At 52.1% G+C, this 16,062-nt stretch overlaps 1 protein-coding gene across 23 annotated transcripts in view; it reads left to right on the top strand.

Moving 5' to 3' along the window:
* Dysf (dysferlin) overlaps positions 1-16,062 on the top strand; it is a 228,036-nt gene that overhangs the window by 130,795 nt on the left and 81,179 nt on the right. For all 23 annotated transcript variants that reach the window (XM_004849888.3, XM_004849885.4, XM_087215922.1 and 20 more), the window contains 3 exons: positions 6,475-6,568; positions 7,081-7,158; positions 14,576-14,757. In XM_004849888.3, coding sequence (XP_004849945.1) covers positions 6,475-6,568; positions 7,081-7,158; positions 14,576-14,757 — 354 coding nt within the window. The remainder of the gene's footprint in view (positions 1-6,474; positions 6,569-7,080; positions 7,159-14,575; positions 14,758-16,062) is intronic.

Below are 16,062 nucleotides of genomic sequence, written 5' to 3'. Positions count from 1 at the left end.
TTATTAAAATAGGTTGAGTTTGAGTACTCACTTTTTGTTTTTTTCGTATAACTTCTTGAGTTGTAAATTTATCTGCTTTAAGTTTTGCTAATGGCTGTGTTTAACTTGCAGGATTCCTGAAGCTGCAGTATGTTCTTGCAAGCCATGCTAGCTGGTTCTAACACCTACTGCTCTCAAGGTCCCCTGATCCTGTTTGTACAAGTAGCGAGGGGATAGTCCTCAACAGTAGTGCCCTTTCCAAGAGCCGTGTCACATACGCTCTTTGCTCTCATCTTGTGTAGGAAGTGGATCTGTCCATAAAGTGAAGGAGGGCATCCACCCCTGGTCCATATCCATCTGCTTGACCTGCTGGGCTAGGAGGGCTCTGTGGTCTCCCTGGTGGCCCCCTGACATGCTTCTAAGCCCTGTTGGTTCCTCCCCAGACACCATGATGTGGGTGTCATGGTGCTGTTCCTGCCTTCTCAGCTTCTGTCTTTTTGCTGTGTCCACCTCTGCTCTTGCCTCCTCCATCTCTCTCTTGCCTCCTCCATCTCTCTCTTGCCTCCTCCATCTCTCTCTTGCCTCCCCTTCATAGATCCTGAGCCAGACCTCAAGTTTAGGGCCAGGCACCACTGCTACAGGGAGGAGCAGCATATACAATAGACCATGCATGATGCACAAGGGCTCTCAGACAGAAGGCTGGCCTTCTCTTGGTGTTGCTTCTATTTGGGTGGTGAGAAGTCCCCGCTATGGGGTGTGCATTTTCCTACCTCCTCCTGGCTGAGATCCTTGGAGGTCAGCCCCAGGCCAGCTCAGCTGGATTTAGCCATTGGCTCTAGGGTACCCTGGGAAGCCTGGCAACATCTCTGAGGAGGAGAGTTCCTTGTACTCCCACCTCAGGCTCCTCCAGGAGCTGTGGCCTCCTGCTGGCAGCAGCGGGTTGGAGGCCTCCCAGGCCCAAGCGAGCAGCAGGATCCCTTACGCAGCTAGCCCCGGGACAGAGTGCGTGGCCACAGACCGCGTGGCTGCCAGCCCCAGCCTAGGAGTCGCCAGCATGAGCTATGGGGGCAGGAATGTGATTGTGGGAAACCCAATGCCCTGGGCCTGGCCCTGGGGCTGGGCAAGAGTGTGCGTGAGGGGCAGGCAGGCAGAAACCAGAGCTCCTTCCCCCCTACAGTCTGGCTTTGAGCAAGGTCCATGGGAGCCCTGGCTTCTATCCTCACCCCTCCAGCTGAGCTGTTCCCATCCTCTCCTTGGGCAATGCCTCTTTCCTCCTCCAGGAAACCTCCTGAATGGGACCTTCTGCCTCTTGCCATGGTAGTGTCAGAGCCTGACCTCCTCAGGCCAAGAGGTGCTGTCTGATGTGTGCTCTCCCATCTCTTGCCCTGGGACTTCCAGTCCTAGTGCTACACATGTAACTCAGGGCAAGGAAATGCTTGTGGTTCATTTCTCTAGTTAAGTCTTCATTGGATGCCTCTTAAGTGCTGGGTACTGGGCTGGGTGTGGGTGATGAAGGACTGTGTATGCCTCACCTAGGTACATGGAAGACGGGTGCAAGAAAGAAGTTGGGGGAACCTGGGGAGAGGCTGCTGATGCAGGCTGGGCAGTCAAGGAGTACCCAAGCCTTAGCGATGAGTTTGTAGAAGGAAGAGCTCTGTTAGCTCAGCCGGGAGGGTGTGTCAAAAGGAGAAGATAGCCTGTGCAAAGGCCTTGTGACAGAAAGAAGACCCTAGATCCGAGACGTGTAGAGAAGCCTCAGAGAGAAGAAGTGATGGTGAGGATGAGGGCTTGGTTTGATGCAGCACTGCAGAGATGGCAGAGTACTAATGGCTGGTGTCATTAGTGCTGTTTACTGAGTGCTACGTACCTGCCAAGGCTGTGGCTGTGTCATTTGATGTAGTTTTTACTAGTGGTTCTCCACAGGGGACAATCCCCTTCCCTGGGGACATTTGGAAATGTCCAGAGACCTTTTTGGTAACCATAACCCAGTGGAGAGGCTACTGGCGTCTGTTGGCTGGGGCCAGAGATGCTGCTAAGTACTTTATAGTGCACAGGTCAACCCACAACAAGGAATATTCTAGCCCAGAATGCCAGTAGTAGTGAGGTTAATACCCCAGCGTTTTCCGTAATAGCCCAAGGTGTGTGTTACTACAGTTGCCACTTTACAGCGAGGAAACCAAGTCTCAGATACAGCTCTTGTATCCTCCTCATGACAGCTGCCCTTCCCCTATCTCAGGCAAGGGACCCTTCCTCTCCCACTTCCTGGAGCTCAGGCATCCTGGACATCCTGCTCATGGAGCTTCAGGGGATGTGAAATGGATACATCACCTAGATTCACATGTGCGGTGCGGCTGCCCATCGGGAATTTTATGCTACATCTACTGGCCTCTCTTTTGTCATGCAGTTAGGCTGCTTTGCCTCTGAGGGACTTGTATTCAGGCTCCAGAGTGGAAGCTGTAATAGCCCGTCTTTAGAAGGCTGTGGGGAGTCAGCTGTTAGAGCAGTCCTGGATTGAGGCCCATGGAGCTCTACTGGTGAATGTAACTAGGTAGCCACCCTGAACCTTTCACTGTCACCTCCACTGGACACCTCCACTGTCACCTCAGCGCTAATGAGTTTCTCTGGGGACCCCTTAAGCTATGTCCAGCCCTTAAGGAAGTTTCTATAGTCCCAAACTCTTCCCTCCAGAAGAGGGGCAGTGGTGTGATGAGAGGTGCCTGTGGGTTGGGAGAGCACACTTTGGGTTTTGTTCGTTGATGCAGGGAAAATTTCCGGAGGGCCTCTCGGCACCAGGCACTGTGGTAGGTGCTGGGGACACAGTAGAGTCCTCTTGGAACCTACATTCTGGGAGTGAGGTGGGCCATGACCAGAAAGAGTAATATATCAAACATCTGTACCACAGGGAAAACAGAGCCACAGAAGAGGGTTGAGAATGCTTTTCTGTGGGGTGTGTGTGGGAGTAGGGTGGGTGTGAGCTATGTGTGAGGCTGCATGTGTTAGAGTGTGATTTTTGATAGGATGGTCAGGGAAGGCCTCTCTGAGGAGGTGACATTGTCTACATGAGCAGGAATCTCCATTTCCAGCTTGAATGCATAAAGTAAGTGTTCAGTGAATGTCTGGATTCTGGGCTCTTGGTAGAAACTTCACAGCACTTTCAGTGGGAGGAGATACAGGTATTCACACCGCAGTAAGCTGGCAGTTGCAGTGACAGGGAAGATCAGGGTACTGTGGGTGTGCACGGGAGAGCTGCCTGATTCATCCTTGAAGAATGACCTTGAAGATAAGACTGAGTGTCTGAGGAAAAGGCCAGGGAAATCCTGGGGCAGGGAGAAGGACATGCAAGAGGAGGACTGGGGTCATGAACCGGGCTGCAGAGTGTCCCTGCTGTTTGAATGTGGGGGTTGTGGGTTTTGGGGAGCATCTGGACTGCCAATGACTCAATTCAGATGCTGCAGTGGGCCAGGAGGGAGGGCGGACTCCCCTCTGCACCCAGGCTCCAATGGGGATGTGTAGAGAGCCCAGGTCCCCCAGGAGGGTCAGTGCCCAGAGGATATAAAGATGCCAGCCAGCTGTGTGGGTAGAATTCTGCCCAGATAGTATCAAGGAAGCCTGGGGCGAGGGCTTTGCTGTGAGAGGCTAAGCTGGTGGCTGCCCCTCTGCCTGGCTCTTGGGGTGTGTCTGCCCTGCTATCTAGACAACCTTCTTCCCAGAAATCCTGTCTGTCTCTTTGAGCGAGGAGGAGAGGGAGGCATTAGGGCCATATGTGGGTGGCAGATGGTGGGGGTGACCCACGGGTCCACCTGCATGGCTGGACTCCTGTGGAGGCAGGACAGATGAAGGAGCCCAGGTAGTGTGGGGCACTCCCAGAGGTAATGCTGGTTGCTCCCCCAAAGGGTGATCATTCTTAGGGCCAAAGCTGCTGTGGACCAGGCCCTGAGCTAGGCCTGGGGTACCTGGCCCCAGCCCTTGTGACAATCCCAGGCAGGGGGACACATCTTCTGATTGTAGGCAGAAAGCCCTCCCCTTGGACAGGGACCCAGAAAGTGCTGCCAGAGCTCCAGATGGAGGCTGTGTGGTCGGAGTGGTGTTGATGGAGACGGGAGGGGAAGAGGAAGTGAGAGGTGAGTGGGGATGTGTGCTGGCAGTCATCCACAAGAAGGGAGGTCCCTGCAGGCAGCCTTGAGGGAGAGATGAATTATGGTGCCCGTGAAGCTGGGCAGCTTCCTCTCAGCTCACCCCAGCACCTACCTGTCTGTGGGGCACTTGTGTGGGGCAGGACGAAGAGGACTGAGAGGCCTTCACCCTCATCACCTGCACCCACTCCCTACCCCACTCCCACCCTAATACTGTACTGCCAACAGCTGAAGGTTCCACTTAGGCGGGTGTGTGATGCACTGTAAACAAGTCCTGACCAAGCCTTGTTTCCAGCGTCCTGACCTGCCTTTCTTGGTGTTCATACATCTCACACCTAGACAGCTTGCTGGGACCCCAGCTCTGGGCCTGTGTTTGGCCTCGAAGAGTTGCAGATCCTGCAGCTGGGAGGGGTGCTCTGTGGCCATTAGCTGGACTTGATGCTCACCCTGGCAGGATCCCAGTGTAGCAATGGTCTGACCAAATGCCTCTCCAGGCAGGAACTCAGGACTCCTGGGATCTACAGCTGCCAGGGAGAGAGGATTTCAAGCACTGTGGCCTTTAGGTCTTTCCCGGTCTATAGTATGACATGCCTCCATGTGGGATGTGTGTGTGTGTGTTTGAGAGAGAGAGAGAGAGAGAGAGAGAGAGAGAGAGAGAGACCCAGACCCACAAGACACCACTGCTGCTGGAAGCACCGGGGAGGCACTTGCCTGATTGATTTTGGTTTCTGCCTTGTTTTTGGCTCCTTACTGAAACATTCATTTTCCAGCTTCCTGAAATAATTGTGAACAAAATGGTATATATGAGTAGCACCCTCCAGGACAACTACAAACTGCCTAGTTTATGATATTCCTCTCCTATAAGGCTTGTGCCTTATTTCTCGAAGATCATTACTAGCTAACATTTATTGAGCATTTACTATGTGTCAGGAAGTGTTTGGAGAACTATACTTTTCTGTCTTCTGTAACAATCAAAACAACTCTCTGAGGTAGGTACTGTACAGTGATCTCAAATTTACAATGAGATTGATGGAGAGAAGTCAAGCAACTTGTCTAAAGCCACACAGCCAGTTAATGGAAGGGCTATAATTGTAGCCCAAGTGATCTGGTTTTAGAGCTATGTTGAAATTGTGGCCAGATTAAGAGTAAGGGTAGGAAAGGGGGCTGTCCTGTAGTGGGAGCCAGGCCTACCCTCTTTCAGCAGGATCTTGTGAGTCCCCCGGGAGAGTAAAGAAACTTGTCTTTCCTGTGTGTGTCCCACGGGCCCTTTGCAGGGTGGAGCAGAGGATGACCCCCTTCTTTTAGGATGGCATTTTCTGTTCCCTCAAGTGACCAAGGCAGGCTTTACCTAGATGTCCCAAGGTGTCCTGAGGGGAAGGCTGCAGGATTGATGGCTCTCTGGCCAGGGGTTGCACGCAGTGCAGTGGCAGTAGGTGTGAGTCTAGGGCACTCTGAGGAACATGACCTGCCTGAATTGAGGGATGGTTTGGGGGAATCAAGCCTCAGAGTCAGGTGGGGAAAATGAGGCAGGTTGTAGGGTGCAACTTGACCTTCTGTGAGAGCCTTGGAGGATTGAGGCAGGGAGCCAGGTAGACACTGAGTCACGCAGCTGGTTCTTCATGGGGTAGGTGGTTAGGAGTGGGAGGACAGGCATGTAGGAGTGTCTGGGGCTAGGCCAGGGTGGGCATAGTTTTCAAGGAAGGGATACAGAAGCGGCAGTGGGGTATTGTATTTGGAGGCACAAGTGCCTTATTATTTGGGGGCACCTTGCAATTCCAGCGCCATGGGGAGAAGTTGAGATCTCTGGCAAATGGCTCTCCAGGGTGAAAGTCAAGGCTGCCCGGCCGGAAGAACTGGTAACAGAGGGCGGATATGCAGTGCAGTTTCTCTTGGCACTTGAGACCTGGCTCGGTGCCTAGATATCCCTGGCACTGGCACTGTCTCTGAGTGCACAGGGAGTGGACAGAGGTGGGGGCCCGGAGATGCTGGCCTGGAACCTCTGGATTCTGGTGCTGCTGGACTCACCTCTAATGAGCAAATCCCCATTTGATTCTGCCCTGGAGCAGTCCTTAGAGTTCTCTCTTCTATCAAACTCGAACCATTTTGGCTGGAACAAGTCAGAATTCCTCTCTGGAGTGTCTGGTCTTCAGTACAGTGGCAGAAGAGTTTCCCACAGTCCTGTGGTGCTTTGGTATTAGGATCTAGTTATACTGTAGGATTTCCTTCAAAGTGAAATCAGAGGCCAGTAGCCCTGCTTTGAGCAGCTGAGGAGTGTTGTCTAGGGGTCTCCTGGCCCAGAGACCTAACTCTCTGGGCCAGTCTCCCCAAATCCCCCAGAATCTGCCATGCTTTGTGTCTCCAGGGTGGTGTGGTGGATGACAGGAGTGAAGATTCCATGTCTGTCTCCACCTTGAGCTTTGGCGTGAACAGACCCACGATCTCCTGCATCTTTGACTGTAAGTGCTGCTCTGAGGTATCTACAGGGGTGATATGGGTGTGTAACCTTACACTTCTGTTTGTATGGGGTTACGTGGTCAGGAGCCTGTGTCAGGGCTCCAGATAATTGCATGTGTGCACTCTTATGGTGGGTTTGTCTTTTGGTGTGTGCAGGTGCGCATCTGTGAGTGTGATGTGTGCATCAACTCCGGTTTGAGATTGGGCATGCAAGGTCCTGTGCGTTGTGCCCTTGCCCTTGTCACCTACTTGGCTTCTCTTCCTCTCTTTCCCTGTCCTCTCCTCTACCTCTGGCCTGGCCCAAAGACGTAGCATTCAGCTCTCTGTCTTTGACCTCTGGTTTGTCCTTCTGACTTTGAGAGGCTCCCTTTTGCAATGTGGCCTGTGTCATTTCCATCCTTCAGCCCCTCTGTCTGCAGCCCTTTCCAGGGGCAGACCCCATCCTTCCCTTGAGCCCCAGCTCTTAGCCAGCCCCAGCCCTTACCCTGGCATCTCTGCTTCCTCCTCGTTGAAGATGGGAACCGCTATCATCTCCGTTGCTACATGTACCAGGCCCGGGACCTGCCTTCGATGGACAAGGACTCTTTTTCTGGTAGGTGTGAGAGAGGGAGGAATGCCAGAGATCATGGCACTGACAGTGGAGATGTTGGGCCTGTGGGCATTAGGGAATGTGGCCTCAGGTATCTCCTCATGGGTGGGTGCTGTTTTATTTGCTTGCTGGGTCGGTGCTATTGTTTGGTGGATGCTGTTGCCAGGGTTCTGTGCCTCCTTGGCCTGCTTGATGCCTCTGCAGGGTTTGACTTGTTCTGCCATCCCTGTCTCCCAGAGGAGAAAGCCCCTCTTGCCTTGGCTTTCAGGCTGCCACTCTCTCCTGGGCCCTCTTCTCCTGTCTAGCCTGCATTGTATAGACCATGATTAACTTGTGCAGTTCATCCTGTCCAAACTGAACTCCCTGAGGTCCTGCCCCATCCAGATCCAGGCTCCTGTGCATTTCCTGCCTTGGCTCTGGGGCTCCTTACCCAGGCTGCCCGTTACGCAGGCTGCTGAGCATCCGTCTCACAGTCCTGTGGATTCCATCTCTAAATCTCTCAGATCTGTTCCTTCTTCTTCAGCATCATGCTGTCATATCACACCAGCCTTACCCCTTCTTATCAGGACATGTTGTGGGTCTCCTGGCCTCCCTGCATCCTTCCACAGTGCCCTAAACATACCTGGCACATCGCTCTCCTGATTTCAGAGGGACACTTTGGCAGATGGCTCCCCACTTCTCAGCCTAGCAGATGAGTCTTTGAGATATGGCTCCTGTGGACTTCACCTGTTTCCACTTGTGCTCAGTCTCCTCTGCCCACTACTCCAGCCCCACCAGCTTTCCCATGTTTGCCAGCTTCTTCTGTGTGCTGGTCCTTTACTCAGTGTCTTCTTTGCCTAGAATGCATTCCCTCCGTAATTTTAACTCAGTGAACTCCAAGTCATTCTTCATCCCAGCAGAGATGCCCTCTGATTCTTCCCCTAAGTGAGCTGGTTGCACTTTCCTCAGTGCTTGGCTGGCCCTTCTCTCAGAGCCCTTACCCAATGCAGAGACCAGCTGTAGTCTCTCTGCCAGAGTCTTCCCGCTTGGACTGTGAGCTCCCCGGGAAGGGCCTTTGTCTTCCCTCTGAGCCCACAGCACTGGGTATCTCAAGAATGAACTCTTGCTGAGTACTCATTGTGTGCCCAGGCACCATACTGACAGTATTTAATGTGACCCTTACAGCACCCCATGAGGTAGGCGTTGGACCTCTATTTGACAGGTGAAGAAATGGAGACTCAAGAGAGTTTCACTAAATTGCTTGAGTTGAAATAGCTGTCAAGTGACAGAACTGAGAACTGAAGCCAAGGCCACCTCCCACTGAACGCCTGCTCCTTGGCTAAGTAGGATCGAATTCCATTTCAGTGACCTCCTGGTCACAGACTCCTCTGCAGCTTACAGCTGTGTGCCTTTGTCCTTCCTGTGCCACTCTCCTCCCCCATGGGGGCCAGTCTTTTCCCTCCTCCCTACCAGCACCATTCCCTACCAGCAGTTTCTTGCTTCTTGGTGACTGGCCTTCCACCCCATGCATCCAGACACTCTGGGACATGTGTCCAGGCTTCTGACCAATGGAACTTACCCTGAGAAAAAGAAATGCACTAATTCACAGCCCTGCTTCCTTTCTCTTCCAGAGGAGCCATGAGGGGCAAGGATGGGTAGCCAGGTGGGGCCCAGGGGAAAGTCCCTTGTCCCTTACATGCCTGGTTAGCTGAGGACCTGTGGAGTGGGAAGTTCTCTCCTCGGAACCAGGGTGGGGAGCCGATGCTCAGTCTGGGGACTGCAGTACCCGGGTCAGCCTGGCACTGGCTTGTGGAGAAGTCACACTTTCCATTCTGGCCACAGCCCCTCCCCCAGATAAACATCCCTGGAGCTTTGAGGGCACTGCCCAGGGCTTCCTCAGAGGCCACTGGCTTCTGAATGAAAGGCCCGATTGAGCAGCTGCTGGAAAGGAAAACAGCAGCCAACATGGGGGAACCTATAAAACTCAGAGTGTTTATTTTCACTCCCAAACCCTAAACCAAAGCAATTTCTCCCCTGGAACTGACCCTGGGGTGGCTGGCGGCCTGAGACTGTGCACGGCCACCGGCTGGCATTTCTCTGAGGAAACTCATGTGTGAATCCAGAATGTCTGGGGCCAGGGGAGGGTCTAGCACTGTCTGCCACTGGGAGTAGCTTCCAGCTGCCTGTTAGTGTCTGGGGCAGTGGAACCCTCTGGGAATGCACTCCTGAGATCAACCGTGGTGCTCTGGTCCTTTCCTGGGTTTTTGTGCCCTCGTGGGGCCTGCTTGTTTCTATGTGGTGGGCTTTGGGGCTGTGTGGAGGTTGAGTCTGCATCTGCTCTTTCTCCTTGGCTAAGGAGCTGAGGGGGATATGCAGGAGATGCCTGGGAGACACTTGTTGAGCAATACTGAATATGGGAGAAGGAGGCTCTTGTGGAGACATTGCCATCCAGGTGACCTGAGGATTGAGCCTTCAGTGGGTTTTGGGCCTGTGGCCAGTATGGAGTCTCTGGACTCATGGCAGGGTGTCTGTGGCATAAGGTTGTTATTTATGAATACATGTCCTGCACAGCGATTGGGCACGTAATGTGAGATACTGCTCATTCTGATGACTTTTCTTTGCCTTGGGGTGGACTTGCCACTGTCTAGCAATATCTTGAGAGCATCTGTTGCATCTACTGGCTTTGCTTTGGACTGAAAGCTGTGACTAGAGAAGATTAGAAATCACATACCATCTACACTTTACCTAGTTCTGTCCTGCCCACCCTAGAATTCTGGACTGAGCAGCATTGCTTCCCTAAACATGTCTAAGCTGGGTTGCTCTTCAATATAGATTGATAATTTTCAAGGGGAGTCCAGGGAATGTCCAAGGGGAGTCAAGGGAAAATTATTCCCTTGAGTAATTTTCAAGGGAAGTGGTCTGCTTTTCTTGCTGAGAACCACTGTTGGGATGGATGGAGCCATAGCTCTGCTAGCAGAAATGGTACCTTCTGACAGATGGGGACACTAGGAAGCCCTCTTGTGATGTCCCCACATGACAGGGGATGGCCCTTAGATGGAGGAACCCAGAAATACCTCTTCAAGGGTCTCACAGGTCAGTGGGTTCATGGGGCTTATCAGGCCAGTGAGAGATGGCTAGGAGACCAGATGCCATGATATTTATTAAGTTATGGGCTGGGGAATCTGTTGAGAAAGCAGAAGGTCCTGTTCCCCCTTTGTGGGCCCCTGGCTCTTGAGAGGTCAAACCTGTGTGCCAGTCTAAAGGTCCTGAGAGGTGTTCTTGCCAGGCCAGGCCACAGTGAAGTCTAATGAACCATGGCTGCCCTATGGCTGGGGCCACTTCTTGGTGACCTTTAGTTCCCCCCCAGATATAGACTCTGTTATTGGGTGGTGCTGGGGAATTCTTGCTTTTGGGCTTCTCATGTCTGGCTTCTGGTTATCTCCCCCAACTCCCAAGCATGGCTTTTTGCTCAGGTTGGCTGTGGCTGGGACAATTCACCCAATGAGCCGAAGGAGGTATTTTCCAAAATGCTCCAGAGACTTGTAAAATGCTCTACTTAAAAAAGGTTTCTGAGTGAGAGGGACCAGCAGACGGCTTACAGATTTACAATGCATGGTGGCATAGGAGGCTGACAGAGGCTGTTTAACCCGTTGAAATACTTCTGAGCTCTCTGGAGAACTGGGAACCACCAGCTGACTAGATTCAGTCCAAATTGCTTAGCCTGAGTCCAGCAGTGTTTGCTATTCCCCCACCCCCACCCCATCTTCCTGCTCTGGGTGCTCCCTTCTTTCTCTCACCCAAGTGTCCACCCTCTGTGCTGTTTTTGCCTGTCTTAGGCTGTATGCCTGGAAGTTTCCTTTTTCTGTGGTCTGTGTTGGTTACCTCCTTACTCTTGAGACTCAGGGTAGGAGATGTCCTTTGGGAAGCCTGACTTGATGTCACCAGGCTACACTGGGCACCCTCCACCTGTATGTTCCACTATTAAGTTGCCTAACACCTTGCCCTTGCATTCTAAGTGTTTAGATACCATTTCCAATCAGCAGTCATATCAGTAACTTGGATTGTGTCTAGAAATGTGCTAACAACCACATGGTAGGCAATTAATACTTGTATATTGAATGAATGATGTATTACATATAATGTTAGAGTGAACATTTTTGTACATACCTTTTGGTTAATTTGGATGAGTCCCAGGAATATGGGAAAAAGGGTATAGACAGTTTGATGTTTTTCAGGGCATATTGCCCAATGGCTTTTCTGAAGGGTTGCTGAATTGCTTCCAGCAATAAAAAAGAACACTTATTTCATCAACTATTTGCCAACAGTGTTTGATAATTTTAAACAATTTTTCTTAATTTTATGGAAAAATATTGCTATAGGATAGTTTGAATTTGCATAACCTTGATTGCTGGCGATCTACTCCCCCTTCCTTTCTACGAATGGGGCATGTAAGGAGTACTGGACTAGGAGGCAGGGGGCTAGTCTTGGCCACCTGTGATTGTGGGTTAATGACTTCACCTTCCTGGGACAAAACTCCCTCTTCTGACAAATGTAGTGACATCACCTGCCTTGTCCCCACACTGGTGGTCTAGGCTGGTTGGTGGGAAGGACCATGAGAAAAACTTAGCTTATTGAATACAGAAGTCATCCCTGGAGATCCAGGAGGGTCTGAGTAGCAGGGCTGGGGCCAGACAGCACCCTGCAGGGGTCTGGGTTCAGCCAGTTAATCACAGCCTGGGGCTTGGTGACTGGTCCCTGGCTGTCTTGTGGGCAGGGAGTCTGGTGGAATCCTGTGTACTCATGGCTGGATCCTTCCCAGGGCAGCTTGTGGTCCTCAGAGACCTCCCATTCAAACACTCCAGGGTGGGGGAGTGTGGGCCTTGGAGAGCCCTAGGTGGGAATGGATATGGACACCAGCCCATCTTCCCCTCCGCCTCTCTTTAGGAAGCCGCTGCTTCCTCCTCATGGCTTCCCTGCAAGAAGGTGTCTGTGCGTGCATCTGACTACCTTGCCATAACAACATTGCCCCCTCCCTGTGTTTTTGGGGGAGGAGGGGCCGGCCCCTGTTGGGGGAGAGTCCAGGCCCCAGCACACAGTAGCCCAGTGTCTGAGGCCCCAGGCCTCCAGGCCTGCCCTTTACAATGCCTTTGTTGTGTTTTTTCCTCCCATGGGCGGGTGGGGCACGTGAGTGGATCTGGGTGAGTTTTGTTTGAAAGCCACCCTCTCCCTGCCGTCCCCCTGCCCCACCTCCAGCGCTGAGCTCATTGCCTGAGCTGATGGGGTTGCTGGAAAGAGTTGGCCTGCTCAGGGGGCCAGTGTGTGGGGGGGTGCTGCCAACACCAATACAGCGTGCGCAGCCGCTACAATGTGCAATTGTGATCTTTGTGTAAACGCGGTTGGTCTGGGGCCCGCACGCTTATAAAAATAAAGCATTGGGAAGCACGGGGGGCGGGAACAAAAGGGGCTTTTTTGCCGGCTCTCTAATATGGTTTTATTTATCGGAACGCACCCTCCTTTCCTTACTGGAACTGGGAGAGGTTCTCTGCTGAGTTTGGAGCTGATGGTATCACAGCCAGACGGTTTCATTAAATGCACAGACGCCACCGGGTCCTGCCAGGGGCAGAAGGCAAAGGGCTCAGGGCCAGCCCTGCCGGGGATGGTGCATGGAAGGGGGAGCCCTGTGCCAGGGAGGCTCTCCCCAGGTGGGGGTGGCAAGACATGGTGACATTTCTCTTCTTCCTTTCCTCTGCCAAGGGCCTCCCATTGCCTTCTTCTACCCCCAGAATCAGAGCCAAAACCAATTTCCTGCAGGAAGCCCTCCATGATTGGCTGTACTATGTTTTTGTGCCTGAGCCAATAGGCTGGTCCCAGGCTGGTGGGTATTTCCCATTAGCCTAAAACAACATTGGTCAGCCAGTGGGTACCCATGGCTTCTGTCCATTAGTTTAGATGCCCTCAGTTTTACACTTAGACCCTGCTGTTTCCATCCCTTCATGGGAATCTTGCCATTGCCCATTTTCTCTTCCCACCTCTCTTACAATTACTCTCTGCCAACCCCTTTCTCTGTCACCTCCTGTGCAGTGGTTCCTGGGTCTATTTGTGGCCAGGTAGCCTGTCTTACTCTTCTTTGCTTTTTGGGAGGTGCTGTCTCCCCATCCCAGCCCGAAGGTTGTATTTGAATATTCCTGCACTCTTCTGAGCCCTTTAAAGCAGAAGCCATTGCTTCTAAGGGCACTGGGGCCCTCTTGAGGTCACACAAGGAGCTAGTGGCAGTGCTAAAGCTGGCTTGTGGGCTGTGAGTGTGCAGGGCACTGCCTCCAAGCTTTTCCCATTGGGAGAAGGTAAAGGAGCCCCCTCCTCCAAGCCCTCTGCTCTTCTCCAAATGATGCACATCCAGTCCCATAGGGTCTTCTGCATTGGTTTCTGAAGTGCGGTCCTGAAGGGCACATCAATATCTTCCAGGAACTTGTTAGAAATGCGAGGTCCCCACTTGGGATCTATTGTATGGAAATGTGTGGGGTGGGATCAGCAATCTGTGTATGCCTTCCAGGTGATTCTGCTGCACACTCAGTTTTGAGAACATTGCTTTAGAATTGGCTCCAGTGACACTAACTTGCTTATGAGACTAGGCAGAAATAATGACTTGTGGGTAGGTCTCAGGCCAGTGTGGCTGGCAGGCTGTAAAGGAGTTTAGGGGCAGATAAAGCTCATGCCTCCCACTGCTGTGCAGCTCTTGAGGCCAGGCCCAGCTAAGCCAGCACCATCCCAGCCTGGACCATTGCCTCATAACTGGTCTTCCCACACCCCTTTCTGCCCTTTCCAGGCTGTTCTCTATGCATCAGCTAGGATGAGCTTGCTGAAACAAAGACCTGGTCATGTCATTCTGATGGTACTGTAGAGAGCACAGAGCCCAGAATCTCTGCTTTGTTCTCCTTTCTTCAAGGAAGCCAGCTCCTTCCCTAACACTCTTCATGGCACTTTGCATCTGTTGTTTAAGGCTCTGATTGAAACTATGATTTTATATTTGTGTGCATATTTTACATTTTGCTCAAATTGTGTTCTCAGCCCTCAACACCTAGCCCCCAGCCTAGCATTCAGAAGGCATTTAATAAATGCTTGTTGGTGAATGAATGAATAAATTGACTGTACAGGCACTTACTTCCTCCAGCTGGACCTTGCCTCACAAGGCCAGCCCAGGAAGCAGTGCAGAAAGGGATGTTCTCTGGGTTTGGTGATCACGTGTGTACCTGGGCTCTGACCAGCTGGCCACATGATGGGACTAGGAGCGTCTCCTGGATAAAATGGGTTCTGGCCTGAGTGGTGTTGCTCCACAGTGGCAGCCATAGCCCTCCTTCAGCTTTGTGGCCCGTGTAGCTCCTGAGAAGGGAACTCTCATGGTCCCTGTTATGCCCTGTATCCCTTCCCTGCCTGGTCCACACAGATCCCTACGCGATAGTCTCCTTCCTGCACCAGAGCCAGAAGACTGTGGTGGTGAAGAACACTCTAAATCCGACCTGGGACCAGACCCTCATCTTCTATGAGATCGAGATCTTTGGTGAGCCAGCCAGTATTGCCGAGCAGCCACCCAGCATCGTGGTAGAGCTTTACGACCATGACACCTATGTGAGTGTGCCCACTGTTCCTTCGCCCCTCACTGCCACCCACTGCAGGGCTCCAGGGAGGGACGTTCTGTGAGTGCTGAGTCTTCATAGACTCTGATTCCCCCCTCAGCTGGGTACTCCCCAAGGCTGGGAGTGGTAGCCTCTCACCTGATCCTTAGGTTTTAGAGTAAGCTTTAAAAATATTTTAAAGGAATTAAAAGTGAATTGCTAGTACCTGTGCTGTGCTCCATGGTAGACACTGCTAATGCAGAGACAGGGGACATATCTGGAAAGAATGTTTGGCTGCAGGTCAGGAGCCCTTGTTTTCTCTGTCTCTTATTTTGCTTCACTGTTCCCAGGCTGACTCCTTCTCCCCTTCAAGTGCTGTGTGGATTCTGCAAACATTTATCAAACACTTGTTTTACTAGGCTGAATGGCCCTTGCTTGGGGTTCCACCATCTAGGTAGGAGCTGAGGCAGAGTAGAGGATCCACTACATGAAACAGTATGTCCCTGAGTATGACATAGCTCTGTGGCACAGGCAGGGCCTCCTAACAAAGTTGTCCAACAGAACTTCCTGCAGTGATGGAGATACTCTACAGCTTTGTTGTCTAAGATGGAACCACCAACTGCATGTGGCCCTGGAACACTTGAAATTGGCTAGTACAAATTGAGAAGTTGAGTTTTACATTTCGTTGAGATTTAAGGAATTAACATGGGAATTTAAATAGCTGCAGGTGGTTAGTACTGCAGTATTGAATAGTACAGCTCTAGAAGTTTCCCAGGAGGGAGAGATGGCATTGGGCTGGAATGTTAGGGAAGGCTGTGAGGAAGTCAAAGGCCTGGAAGGAGATGTTGGATTGTAGTATTAGGGAAGACAGATGGAGGCAGAGGGGCATTCTAGCACAGTGTGGGGGTGATGGGGAGGCTGTGAGGCAAGGGGTGGGCAGACTGGCAAGAGAAAGGACTATGAGGCCAGGAGAACAGGGAGTGACAGGATCAGAGCAACATTTCAAGAAGAGGCAGTTGGATGCTACCACAAGAGACAACTGGGCATATAGCAGAGAAGCTTGGCTGGGGTAGGGGGTGGCTGTGGTATGAGAGGGAGGGGCAGGGTTTGGAAGTAAGAGTTGCTACAATTGGCTGCCAGTTGTCTGGAGGATGTGGTGACCAGGGGCTAGGAGAAGGCAATACTGTTCTGGGCAGGGTAAGAGGGCTCGTGAGAGCGAAGCACCAGCTGGCAGTAGGTAACATAGGTCATCTGAGCTGGGGAGCTCAACCTGGGAGCCCTTGGAGGGGAAAACTGGGGCTACAGGGGACTGAGGGAG

The sequence above is a fragment of the Heterocephalus glaber genome, unplaced genomic scaffold (assembly GCF_053883595.1).
Source record: "Heterocephalus glaber isolate CG9 unplaced genomic scaffold, H.glaber_assembly_v1.0 deba00001456, whole genome shotgun sequence".
Taxonomy (NCBI): domain Eukaryota; kingdom Metazoa; phylum Chordata; class Mammalia; order Rodentia; family Bathyergidae; genus Heterocephalus; species Heterocephalus glaber.
This window is presented reverse-complemented; position numbering and strand designations above follow the sequence as displayed.